At 40.4% G+C, this 13,201-nt stretch overlaps 1 protein-coding gene across 1 annotated transcript in view; it reads right to left on the bottom strand.

Moving 5' to 3' along the window:
- Nucleotides 1-9,162: 9,162 nt before the first annotated feature.
- The window catches only part of EFCAB2 (EF-hand calcium binding domain 2), a 31,419-nt gene continuing 27,380 nt past the window's right edge, over nucleotides 9,163-13,201 (bottom strand). The window contains exons 5-8 of the mRNA XM_069850881.1: nucleotides 12,885-12,964; nucleotides 10,975-11,017; nucleotides 10,807-10,873; nucleotides 9,163-9,795 (exon numbers count right to left, since the gene is read on the bottom strand). Of these exons, the coding sequence (XP_069706982.1) occupies nucleotides 9,686-9,795; nucleotides 10,807-10,873; nucleotides 10,975-11,017; nucleotides 12,885-12,964 (300 nt within the window). The 3' untranslated portion in view covers nucleotides 9,163-9,685. The remainder of the gene's footprint in view (nucleotides 9,796-10,806; nucleotides 10,874-10,974; nucleotides 11,018-12,884; nucleotides 12,965-13,201) is intronic.

Below are 13,201 nucleotides of genomic sequence, written 5' to 3'. Positions count from 1 at the left end.
AAGTATGAAGAATCTGTCTTAATGAACTCTGCTTACAAGGAAATAACTTCCTTTGACCCATGTACTGGATTGGCAAGCACAGGCCATGCAGGAGCATGGAACGTGGAGCCCCAATTAATGAGTAATTGAATTCTGCAAAAATAGAAACCATTTCTAATCTGTGAATGTAGCAGCGCGTGGAGGATCTACAGACTTCTGTAACTAGCAGGCATCCAAAATATGCTGCTGACGCCACTAGGACCCCTGCAGAACAAGGCATTCTCTCCAGGAGGAGGAAGATGCCCGTCACAGTATGCTCTGGCATGTGAGCTTTTGACCCATTCAAGTACCACTGAAAAAGGCACAGCTGGCACCCTAAACTTCCAGCGTAGAGAATAATTATGTCCTTTGGATGCAGCAGAGTGAGGAAAGGTAGGAGAAGATGAGAAAGCTGTTTGGCGTTATTGGTTCCCTGACAGCACGTGTCTGGTACATTCCAGAAATCAAGACAGGCAAAGACAACTCAAAGGAAGTACTAAAGGTCGCAGTTTTTAAAAGTTTCTCATTCTTTTACGAGCCTTATTCTCTCACACACCATGAAATTGGGTAGGTTAACTGTATTTCCCTAGTTTCTCTCTGGTACAGCTTATGTCTCCAGTAAACTGCTCTAGGAAAACACAGATTTTACAACAAGCCATTAGATTAGATTACAAGCTAAACACCTTGTGGTTCCCCTTATTTGCACTCGTGCACATTAATGTTGGTTAGAGACACGAGTACCACAACCAAAATGGTGTGGGTGCCATAATACACAGATCCCTTCAGGAACAGCCTACTCTGCATTCACCAGAATGCAGGTATTAGTGGACCAGAAAGTACTTTACAAATCATACTCATGTTAATTGCAAACCCCTCTAACAAAGCCCTAGGAGAAAGGAGTTTTGAGAGCCCTTCCTGGCACCTCTCGAGGCATCTCTGTACATCAGTATGAGGGTCAAGGATGATGAAAAACACTGTGCTGTCTCTGTGAGTTGGACACCTAATGGACAGTAAAGCTGGCCTCTTATGGATTGTTGTAGTAAACTAATGACATTATTGGTAACGTGAAAGTAGTAATGGATGTGGAGAGTCTCTCTTACTTTTACAATCCTGAGTGAAAGGAGTGTGACTTTCTGCAACCTGGCTTGTTATTAATATATTTTCTTTGATATAGTTCATGCTTCTATTGTCAGTGAAGCAGCAGCAGCAGTATGAAATCTGGGGACTGCTTTCGCCAGCAGGAGTCCGCTGGGGCAGCTGTAGTGGAGCTGTCAGGGGCACAGAGCAAGGCTTTCTCCCCAAGTGAGGCCAGTGATGTCTTGTAAATGCCAGTGTTCAGAGGAACGCAGGGACTGAACCTGAAACTGGCCATTTCTGAACAAATTGATTTAATCCACCTACTATCTAAAACATGCCCTGCACATGGAATCTTATCTGTTGTTCTTAAACAAATATTGTAAGGCTTAAAGATCTCATCGTCGGAGCAGAAGTTTAATGCTACCTTACAGTTTATATCTGGTTCAGAGCATGACAAAAGGAAAGGGAACTTGCTGGTCTCGGCTGGGTGCACATGAGTGCTGGACAAACAACAGGTAATTACAATAGTGAAAGGGGAAGAATGTTCCACTATTGCCTTTTTTATTATCCTTGTTATGAATTTTCGTTGCCAAAAGGTAACTTACAAAGTTAAATTTTAGCAGTGATGAATGCACTGTTTATTCTCTTGCCTCTTGAGATACATATATTAACTGATGCATAGATCTGGTTCTCAGACAGATGTTGGAAAAGCCAGGCAAGCTTTTTCCCACCACCCCTTACTGGTAGTTTCAGATGGTGTACCTTGTAGACCTCACTTTTCATAGAAATAAGAATCATATTTGAACATCAGTGATCAGAATCTGACTGCCAACAAAGTACAGTACAACATACAGTAAATACAAGGTAGAACTGCATGTTGTACTCTTCCAGAGCTACATACTTTCCAATTATTTTTATTATTTTTGAAGCTATTGCCAGAAATAAGGAAGGCAGATTATTTCCTATTTAAATGAAAACTGAGAGGTTGACTGTGAGTTCTAAAATCAGGGCTGTCACAAATGCAGAAATGTGACAACTCTATAAAAGACATTAAAAAAACCTTTGTGCCAAATCTTTTCTCATAGATGTTAGAACATATTTTGTTTAAAAATAAAAATTGTTTGCACCATGAGCATCTCTGGAGAGGGAAATACGTGTGGTTTTCCTTCTGAAGTGTTCTCCACTTATAATTTCTTGTATCTCTTCTGAATTTCCTTGAAGTTCCATTCCTTTCTCTGAGGTTTCCATGGTTATTGATCTCTTGAAGTTGTTTTATTAGCCCAGGCAGCCACTGTTTCTCGGTGTATTTCAGTCTTTGAACGCAAGTGTTGGCTTTTCCCAGTCTGTGGGGACTCTATCTGGCAAGTCCTTGTCCCTGAATTGGACTTTCACTTGCCATCTTGATTTGCCTATGAAGAAATTGTTCTCTGAATTTCAATGTTTTTTTTCTGAGCTCACCTTCGTACAGAGCATGGTTGACATTAGTTATCTGGGTTGTGAACTTCGCATGTAAATGGTGCATGTGTTCAACACATCTAATTGTAGATAATTTTTTTCTAGCTTCTGTGTTTGTCCCAAATGTCTGCAGTTTATCGTTCATCTTTTCCCATTGTGACTGTATCACTGTACAGTCTTTGCTTCCCCAGTGAGCCTGTGCAGGGACTAAGCAATGATGTTATCCAGCTTCTGTGTTATCCTGAGAAAACACAAGAGCAATCTTTCTCTTCGTTTTATAGTTGTACACTTCCAGCTGACATTGCCGCCTATGGGAGCAATGATTTCTGATTATCCAAGGCTGGCTAGCACGGCTTCCAAAGTGGCTCTGCTCTTCCACAACCAGGGACTAATATCTGTGGGTATAGACCATTTTCTGAACATTTAATTGGTCCTTTCCTCTGAACACTAAGTGCCTAGGTTCTGAAATAAGGATGCTAGAGAGAGCTTATGGGGCTTGTGAGAATCCCTTGTTAAAATTCTGCCATCCCTTCCAAATGAAGAGTTAGCATGACTCCTCTCTGCCTGGTGGAGTTCATCCTCACAGTGGATATTGCTAAATCATCTCTGCGAGGCAGAATGTGCCCTTGGCAATTAAAAAAGTCCATATGAAGAGATTTCTCTCTTACTCTTTTTTTTTTTTTTTTTTTTTTTTTTAGCTCTGTAGTGTCTGCTACAGTCCATGGTGTTCATTTAACTGTTTTTATTAAAGAGTAAGTTCCTGGGAAACATCCTTTACCACAACTAATCCACTGTGTTATGCTGGAGAGTAGTGCAGTTTTTTAAGAGGAAAGCAGAGATCTCACCAACAAGAGCATCTCCTATTATATTACATTGCCAAAAGATATTACATCCTGTTGTGGTTTGAGCTAAAGCAGAAATCAATTTTCTGACTTCAGCTAAGTCTCGTCTAACTAACTTCATTTTCTGAAAGTTAACTGCATGGTTTTTAGACAGTTCTCTCTAGAAGTGATAACACACATGGTTTGGAAGATGGAGATAAAAGAAGATTCAGCCATTTTTATGAGAAAATCCAAAGGATGCACTTCTGCATGACCCCTTTCTTCATGGCCACTCAGTTCCACCCCATGGAGCAACAAGATATCTGTGAGAATATCTTGAAAAGCCAACATCAAGTTGCCAATAGGAAATTAAGAGGATGAACCTCTCTTCACACTGATGTAAAACCAATGCTTACACACTTTCAACAGTTCCTTCTATTTCTGCTTCCAGTGCATTTTTACAGATGCTTTCAGGATATGTACTTTGGTGTGACATCAAAAAGAAACCTGTCTTGGCAAAGGAGCAACAGAGGAAACTCGTAGCTTGTTTGTAGAAATTGTAAACCACTGTAATTAATTAAATAAAATAACAACTAAAAGAGCATGTATCACATTTTATTGGGTGTGGCCTCCTGCTTTTGATCATAGATGTTCTTAGATCAGATAGTTGGAGATTTTTAGAGCACACGTCATTCTCTATTTGAATTTCATAGGGCTACTGCAATAAGAAGGTGAATGCCAGCAGCGCTGCACTATGCCTCCAGATGAGGAGGAGCCAGAGGGAACTACCCTTGAAAATAAACTACATTAAACCAACTGAACCTCAGGCCAGCCTCTGTGAACTGGTTAACAGCTATCTTGAGAAAATAGACATGTCTTATAACGTATCGTGAAAGTCAACAAACTGTGGCTGTGGTAGAGCAATGGAGCTCTTCTTTCTTTTTCATTCTTTCTAGGAATGGTTTGACTCAAGGGCCCTATATTTAGAGAGGCCTTCTTCCCACCCCTAGTTTTACAATTTCTTCAGGACATTCTCCCCTCCCGATCTCGACAGTGGATGGTAAAACATCATATATAGGTATTTGCAACAGGGAAGCCTATTCTAAAAGGGCTTCTAAAATGAATAGTTAAAGCCCAGGACAAAAGGGAATTGGTTTAGCATATGAAATTGCAGAAGTAACATGCATGTGTTTTTAAGGCTGCAGCATTTCTAGGAAAATAGCAGGAAGGGGTCATTTTAAGCCTCCATGCAGAAACATGCCTAGAATTTCCTTTTTGTACTCTAAACAAACTCGGAAAAGTTCTGCCTGTTGACTCTTGCTGAATCTTGCTTGCTTGCTTTACTGTGGACGAGAACTAACTACCTGCTCCCATGGTTTTATGGTTTTGGTCATTTCAATGGAACAACTTGCATGCTGGTTTTACATCTCTGTTAGATCTTCCACAGATGAGGCTTGGTTTAAAGCAACTAAAAGGTTTTTACAGAGCCTTGTGGGCCAGTACATCACTATTTCTGAAGCAATTCTGCAGACAGAACTCCCTTTGAAGTCAATGGGAGCTCTGTTTGAATAAGGACTTCAGGAGTTGGGCCTCAGGACATAAATGCTGCGATCAATCTTCTGAGCATAATGAATAACATTTTCTTGGTTTTCAGAACTATACTAAGCCAGATAGTAGCCCCAGGGATTCAACATGGCTTAAACAGGAGAATATGCTTTGTTTCAACCTACATCTTTATTGAGCTTTTAAATCAGCATAGTCCTCACGCCTAGCACTGCCCTGCCCCCCAAAAAAAACCTCCAACAACAAGCCCAGATGTTTCAATGGTTAGTTTTGCAATCAAATCTATCATGGCATGAGACACCATGAACAGAGTTGTGTTCACAATTGCCACAGACTAGGCTGCTTAGAAGTTGTGACCTGAATGTCTAGTGTGGAACAAAAGACTTAAAGGCTGAGAACTTTATTAATTATGCAACAGGGAGGTCTATAGGCACTGATTTTGATCAGAACATCATAGTACCAGACACTGTGCAAACATCGGAGTTAGTGATATAAAAAGTAAACAGTCCAGGTAGGCAAGACAGATACTCCCTGTTTCCTATTCCTTATTATTACTCTGACTTTATAGTTGGGAAGTTCAGCTAGGGAGATATTATATGGCTTACCCAATACCTCCCACAAAGTCTAGAATAAAACCTGACTGCCCACCTGGTGACATGCTATCAAGGCTGCGCTCCCCCTTTTACACAATCATAACAATATATTGCAGACCTTAAAAAAATCATAGCTTCCCGTCCTAGTTCCAGCCTTGGCTGAGTCCAGCATCCCCAGTGACCATCTCCCCTGAAACTGAGGGCCTAGGTTCTTAGCTTAACTTAAAATGAGAGTTTTGCCAGTGCTGATTTCAGAGGGAGCAAGTCTAGATCCAGTGATAAGTGACACCCTGATGCGGGCAGCTGTCAAAGCAAGCAGCAGGGCATCAGCAGTGCGGGGAAGAGTAAGTGTCTCTTGCGTTTCCAACCCTCACGGGTTATCATGCAACTGGATTAATGAAACACAGTATGAGAACTAAGAGAAAAGATAGACTGAAACAAGAGAATGAAGGGAAAATACTGCAAATTCTTGTTGCCTAAACAGAGGTAAGAGCCCGAAAATTTTGTGGGCTTTTACCCCTGTGAAAACATGGATGGAGGTGCACAAGTGAACAGCCCAGTTCTTTTCCTGGAGTCCCAAGTATTATGCTGGCCCTTTAGCATTTTGGTGGAGGAAGTCCTACAACTTCTGTTTCTGCCTACAGTCAGTGGAGGGTCTAAAAGAACTTTAAATGCCGTGTTGCTATGCATTGCAATGGGAAAATGTTGAATGTATGTGGGACTGTCACTAGCAGACAGAAAAATGTTTTGGAGAAGCAACTCCAAAGCTCATGAAGGAAGCACAAAAAAGCAATGTATTACCTGGAATACGAGCAACAGGACTTCCAAGCACAGGTTCAGCAGCTGCGAGAATTTCTCCAGGGTACCAATAAGACCAAGGAGATGGTCTCCACTATATATGCCCTTACACAGCTCAAGTACTTGAAGTTTTAAACAAGTTAAGTCTTGTCCAGCCTACAACTTGCAGCAGTGATGTAAACAGCCCGCTGATTCAGTTGTATTTGTAGCTGTTGGGTAGGGTTTGCTTCTTTTACTTTTTTTTTTTTTCCTTTTCTTTTCTTTTTTATGTCTGAGTAGTGAGCTCCTTTCCCTCTTCCTTCAAGTAGGTCAAAGCCCCTTTGACTTCCCCAGTTGCTTCAAAGCCTTGGCTCTGTTTCCCTGGGTGGATTTAGTCCAGGTGCTAGGCTGGTTCTTTCCCTAGAGGCTTCCTGGGTGATCCACTCCCTTATCTTGGTTCCTGATCTTGAGGGAAGAGGCAAAACAGGCAGCAAGGAGAGGCATGTAGCAAGAGGCATGTAGCTCAAGACCACTCAGCAATTCAATTTGTCCACCTCGAAGATGAGGACAAAGTAGTGTATTTTTCTCTTCAAATTCAGAAGAAAAGAGGGGTTTTCAGCTATAGCAAAATGGTTCCCTAAGTTTCCTCTCCTCCTCCTAGGACAAGGGACCCCGCTCTTCCCCAGGGAGCACAGAGGTGCACTCAGTGAGCCCATCCCAGGGAGCTTCAAAGAGTCTCTTTAAGCAGCCCGCTACCACCACGGGGAGATGAGTGGGCACAGCATGGGCTGGCAAGTCGTGAAAGACAAGGGCAAGGGAACAGTCGCGTGTGGAACTGCTCAGCTACTTCTGGGGTGACCCACAGGCAGCTCCTACACAAGCCAGTCAGATCACTGCTATGTGATCCTAGCTGGCAGGGAGCACTCAGCTTTTAGTTTACTACAGAGTCTGAGGCTGGTTCTTGAGAATTTCTTCACCCCACCATTTCAAAATTCCCTAGGCAATGGAATTTGGTTGCTTATGCCCAAAGTGAAGACTGCAACTTTGTTTCATCTGTCCAGTTTGCACATATCTTTCTTGTGGACATGTATAAGACGACAAGACTGAAGGAGCTGCTGTGTAATAAATTCAGATGCAATCTCACTTTTTACTTGGCAGAATAGCCTCTTCCTTGAATTTGAGGACTGTAAGTTAAAAAAATATGTATGTTACCAACAGATATATGTTAAGATCCTATCTGTACTGTGAATTCTAACTATGTTGTACACGGCCATCCTGATTTGATGCAGCAGTAGCTGAGGCAGCCTCTGGGGTAGCACCACCAGAAACAAATTGTGCTCTCTCTGGAGCACTATGAGCTATGAAATGATTTCCTGATATAAGCATCTTCCTGCTGACATCCAAGATGAGGCTGGCTGTGGCTCCCAGACTGCAGAATATGAATGAAACTTGTATTCATGCCAGCTGTGCTAGAGATCCAGTACAACACACTGTATATCAAATGGAGGAAGAATGCATCTAGGGAAAATAATTTCAGCTTCCAAAGAGAGACTAAAGAAGGCTAATAAAAATATTTTTTTCTTAATGGGCCTTTGTTGCTCTTGCTTTAATCTTCAAAAACCTGTATCTTCACTCATTATAACACTAATGATTACCTTTGTTTTTCATTCTTACTGACAAAGAAATGAAATACATGGTAAATGTGTTAACAAGAGTGCATTGCAGTGTCTTAGGACCAGTGCAACAGTGGTACCCAGATGGAAACCAGCTTTGAACCAGGCAAATGTGGTTCACCTGCATTAACTCTTTGTTGCCTTACTGTTTAAGAAAACATTAGTGAAAGACAGCTTAGGTTAGAGAAGTAAAAAGGCTTAAAAAATGGTTTCTTTCAGATTGCTTCGTCACCACATTTAGGTCATGCTAATCTGTTCTTTGTGAAGCATAGCAGCTCCCTTGTGGCTGTATATGAAAACAGCTCCTGTGAGCTTCCAGCTCAAGTGAAACAAACGGGTAGAGCAAAAGACCAGACATGAGCAGTCCTGTGTTCCGTTCTCATCCCCGCCGCTAGAAGGGCATGAGAGGCTGGAAGGCATTCAACGCCTCTCTGTGTCAGTCTTCCTCGGATTTCACCAGCTGATGAGTCTGTTGATGACACAGAGCTGGAACATGCAGTTAAGACAGAGTGGTAGGACACTGTACAGGAGGAAACCAAACTTGATAGAGTAGAAATCCAGTAGAAATGGAGTGGAATGTGTGGGGTACAATGTGCAAGATGGTGCCATTGAGGATACCACAGAATCTTCTCTCGAAAGCAGAGACCTCATCAGCTGAGGGCAACCACTGGTTGCCTGTTTAAAGATGATGGACAAGGCAAGAACTCAAGGGGAAAGAACCTGAACTCAAGTTAAAGGACAACAGTACAGTAGCAGACAAGAAAATGATTAAGATAGAAATAAGAAGAGCAGTGAGGTCTGTGGTGATCATCTAGTAAGGACAGTTGAGATACGTACTCTACTCTAAGATCTTTCAAAAAATGGTGCTACATCAGTTTATGAAAATCAAATTCCAGTCCTTCAATCATAAGTTCTGAACAGTTAAAACTCTTGACTTTTAAACTGGTTATGAAAATGGAACTGTTTATTGCTACTGTTTACTGCTACTGTAAACTATTGTTTATAGTAGCAGAAATGTTCTCAAGGGTTACTTAGTAAATTTGACCATGGCAATGGTTTGAGTGTTACCTGCATGTTTAAAATGAAGCAAAACATCATGTGCCAGTTGGTGAGTACAATAAAATGGAATAAAGTGGTCCAGTTTAATTGCCTGTGGTAAACAAACCACAAATATCTGACAAAAACTAGAAACTGAAGAAAGTTTATTTGACCTATTACATTATTTCAAAAGGAATAACCTACCTGGTGCCTTATTAGTTTAACACAAACAGGGATTACATTTAAATATAAAAGCTTTATCTTAGTAGCATGCTTTCACAATTATAGTCATCTTAAGGTACTCACTTACCTAAGTATCACCCAACTGCACAGGCCTCATTTTCTATTAGTTTTTCAGAACCAATCGTAAAGTCATTTCTTGACTTCATTAACATTATTTTTCCTGTTACTTTCCAAACCAAATTCCATGATTTCTTTTCCAGACCTCACATAGTATTTCCGTCGAAAGCTCTTTTTTTCAGGTGTGAACATATTCCAACATGTATACAGAACCCAAGGAAATGCAGCTACACAGATTTTATTTTAATTATAAGTGCAAGGTCACAAGCTGAGCTTTGTTATACTTCAAAACTCCTTTTTCCAACTAACTGGCAAGCTACACTACTGTTGCCAAAAGGCATCTCAAAAACTAAAGGGCGAGATCTTCAGTTTAATCTATTACGAGCTTTTCAATGTAGTCTCTGTAGTGAACAGTATTTGTTTCTGGATCTAGAGCAGCAGAGACCATGTCCTCCATTTCTTCCTGAGTAAAGGGCTCACCTGAAAGACAGCAGAGAATACTAATTTGTCTTGATAAGTGCTTTTTTCAGGGCTGACAAATTACAATGCTTTTGCCTTGCAAGGATCTCTTTTTGGTCCTCACACAGAGGAGAAAAGAAGCAATACTAAGCATCCAATTCCTTCACTTTTGCCAATTTAAGTCCTGCACACCAAGTGAAAGGTCTAAGGGAAAGGAGCAGAAGGCCTGGATCACCTGGATCTTCTGATCTCTTTCTAGTTTACAGACTCCAAAATAGCCTGTTCCTCTCTGCCACAGAGATTTCAAAACAACCATTTTTGTCAGAATGAATTCTTCTAATGTGTACTTTAGAATTAGAATCATTTGTCTATCCTTTCACTTGTATTTGCATCATGAAAATCTTCTGGGTTTTATTTTTTAGGTTCTTCAAGCCGCTGATGGCCTACTGCATCCCTCTTCAAGAACAAGGTCATCATCTGAGGACAGGTCTTGCAGAAAGCCTGCGCATTGTTTTGTACTTGAGACAGGCAGGCATGAGTCAGCCATGCAAGACAAGCAGGCTCTTCAGGGGATATTGAGGATTACATTACCACTTAAATGTGGTCTTTGAATCTCTTTGTTTGCGTATGACACTAGAATCAAGATAACGCAGGAAAGAACGAGCACTGAAACTACGTGAAATATCTGGAAATCTAAACTCCAGTTTTCCAGAAGGACATAAAAAAAGGCACATCCTTAGGAAGCACAGAAACCTGCACAGAATCATAAAATACCCACACAAGACTGAATTATGACTCTTAATAATAATCTCTATCTTATAATACCTGCAAGCAGGCAGATAAATGTCCTTTCCTTGCATTACTCACCAGCGAAATGTTCTAGTATGCAGCCACTCATCATGGCAACAGTATTGTTTGAAGACAATGTACCTACTCCTGCAAGTTTTGGCATGCAGAATGAGGACCTCAACGTGCCATATACACATGTAATGTTTATTTACTTAAATACTGATATTACAAAAGTCATGTTACCTTCTTCAGTCAAATATTTCTCCAAGTCCTCCTTAGTAATATATCCGCATTTATTCTGATCCAAAGCCTTTAAAGAGAAAGAATAAAACTTGTGGCTTTAATCATACTGTATCAAAAATCAGCAACTTCCTTCCAACAATTAGGTACCTCAAATATTTAGTTACAGACCTCAAATGCATGTAGAAGAACATCTTCTGGAACAGGAGGGTATCTGAAACCATTGAAACAGAATAGTTAAGTCACTGTTTGCCAGGCTGCTGTACTATTCGGAAAGAATAACTTATAAGCACTAAAGGAAAGGGAAAAGTTATTTGCTATGAGAATTTACTGTTTGCCTGTCAAGCATTTAATACCAGCTTGACTTTTTGGAACTCTCTATATCTTTACCTCTCATGTCTTTTATTGTGCTCCTGCTTAACTTTCCTCCTGCTAAGGAGCCAGATGAATGGCTTCTGCATGTCTGGGCAGGCTGAGTGGGTTAGTAGGAATCAATAATAGCTGATTCATTCTACATATCAAATGAACTAAACAAAAGATGGCCAAACCAAGAATGCAAAGTTTTGTTCAGGTGCACTGTTATCTAGGCAAGAGATCATATACGGGGACTTCGACAGTTGATGATGAGCAAAGGAGGCTGGTAGATACAAAAGAAAAGGTCTGTCACTAACAATTTCAGCAAGAGAAGAGAACTGGGCATGTGTGTGCATGTATATGTGTGCCTGATTTCAGAGCTGGACAGGAAACACTGTGCAGCAATGGGGAACTTCCACATCCCAGCAGTCTCTCTTCAACCCCCAAGAATACTAAAGAGAAGATGTCGAAGAAGGGAGGTTCTAACTGCTTGACTGTTTTGTCCAGACCCGCCTTGCCTTTTTACTATCTAAAAATCAAATGTACTTAGGAGAGACCTTGTTGTTCGTGATCCAAATCTCATGTGCGCTTGGATAAGTGAACTATGGACACAGTGCCCAAAAGATAAAGTGAGTCTCGACAAACCTACACTAGCCTGAGGAAAGTGTGTAGAGGCACTTTTTTTTTTTTTTGTGAGAATGTTTGTGTGTGTATGTGAGTGTTTGTGTGGAGCGTGTATGGAGAAGAGCCCAGAGCAGCAAGGCATCATTTTGAAAAACATCAGTGTGGAGCCAGAAATGTGTATGAAGGCCAGAGAAGGCAAAGGTGCAGGAACCTGGGAAGGCAATGCACCAGCACACCAGGACCCAAGCACTACTGTCTGGTCTCAAAGAAGACTCTCAAACACAGCCCCAAGATGCACCCCACTGCCTCTGGATGCTGCAGGACAGTTTTGGGAAACACTATAGCTGTTTTATGTGTAGGATACCCTCCTAGCAAATGCCCTCTGTGTACAAAATAACTTCTCAGTATTGGATGAGGCTGAGTCTCCCAAACCCCTTGACTACCATCTTTAAAAAGAAAGATAAATTCCTTATAAGTAATCTTGCTTTTAGTGCAAAATATCAAAATAGCACAAGTTCCTATGTATGTGCAAAGATTTCTGTGCACCTTTGAACAATGGACAGCGTTTTTTTTCTAGACTTTTATATTCACAGTCTTTTAGAGAGTTAGATATATACATTCAACTATTTGGCAGTCATTTTGAGACATGAATGTGAAGCTGATTTATACAACTCATTAAAAATACATTGTAACAGACCATGCTTCTCAGTAACTGTAACTCATACGTTCAGAGAAAGTAATGGTTATGACCTTAATTTGCATATAAAATATTTCAGAGACGCACAAAACCTGTTGCATAGCAAGTTAATTCTTAATTCATTAAATTCTTAATTCATCGAGTCAATTCATTAAAAACACAAAAGCTGCACATTATCACAATTCAGGACTATAAATTATTATTATTTATATAATCCATATAACGTAATTTTATGAAGACAAAGTAATTTTGAAACAAAATCTACCAAGGTAATGTAAACTGAGTTTAAATAACAAAATATTTGTACTCCTTCCAGTTACACAAAATTGCTGTAGATATATTTATTCAGAACCAACCCTGTCAATCTTGAACAAACTACAGACACAGAAAATCCACTTTCCATTACCTTCTGTCAAGTATTACTTTCATCATCACTGGAAGAAATTTTTCCAGATGAAAGTATCCAGTCGGTGGTTCTTCTTCTACCTAAAAATAAAATGTAAGCATGGCAGGTTTTATGACTCATTAGCAAACTAATACGAAAACCAGAAAATTTGGGTGATGTCTGCATTACAATACAGAGTTAGAATGTGATTATATGTATCATGTTTTTAATATCACATGGCACCATAAGATCTGACTGGAATGCTTGTTATCAAATAGAAAGACATTAGAGGAAGAAATAACAGCCTAGGCAAAACACAGGCCTGCTATTGTAGGCAC

This window comes from Phaenicophaeus curvirostris, chromosome 2 (assembly GCF_032191515.1).
Source record: "Phaenicophaeus curvirostris isolate KB17595 chromosome 2, BPBGC_Pcur_1.0, whole genome shotgun sequence".
In the NCBI taxonomy this organism is placed as follows: domain Eukaryota; kingdom Metazoa; phylum Chordata; class Aves; order Cuculiformes; family Cuculidae; genus Phaenicophaeus; species Phaenicophaeus curvirostris.
The sequence above is the reverse complement of the archived record's forward strand: the minus strand, read 5'-3'. Positions and strand labels throughout refer to the sequence as shown.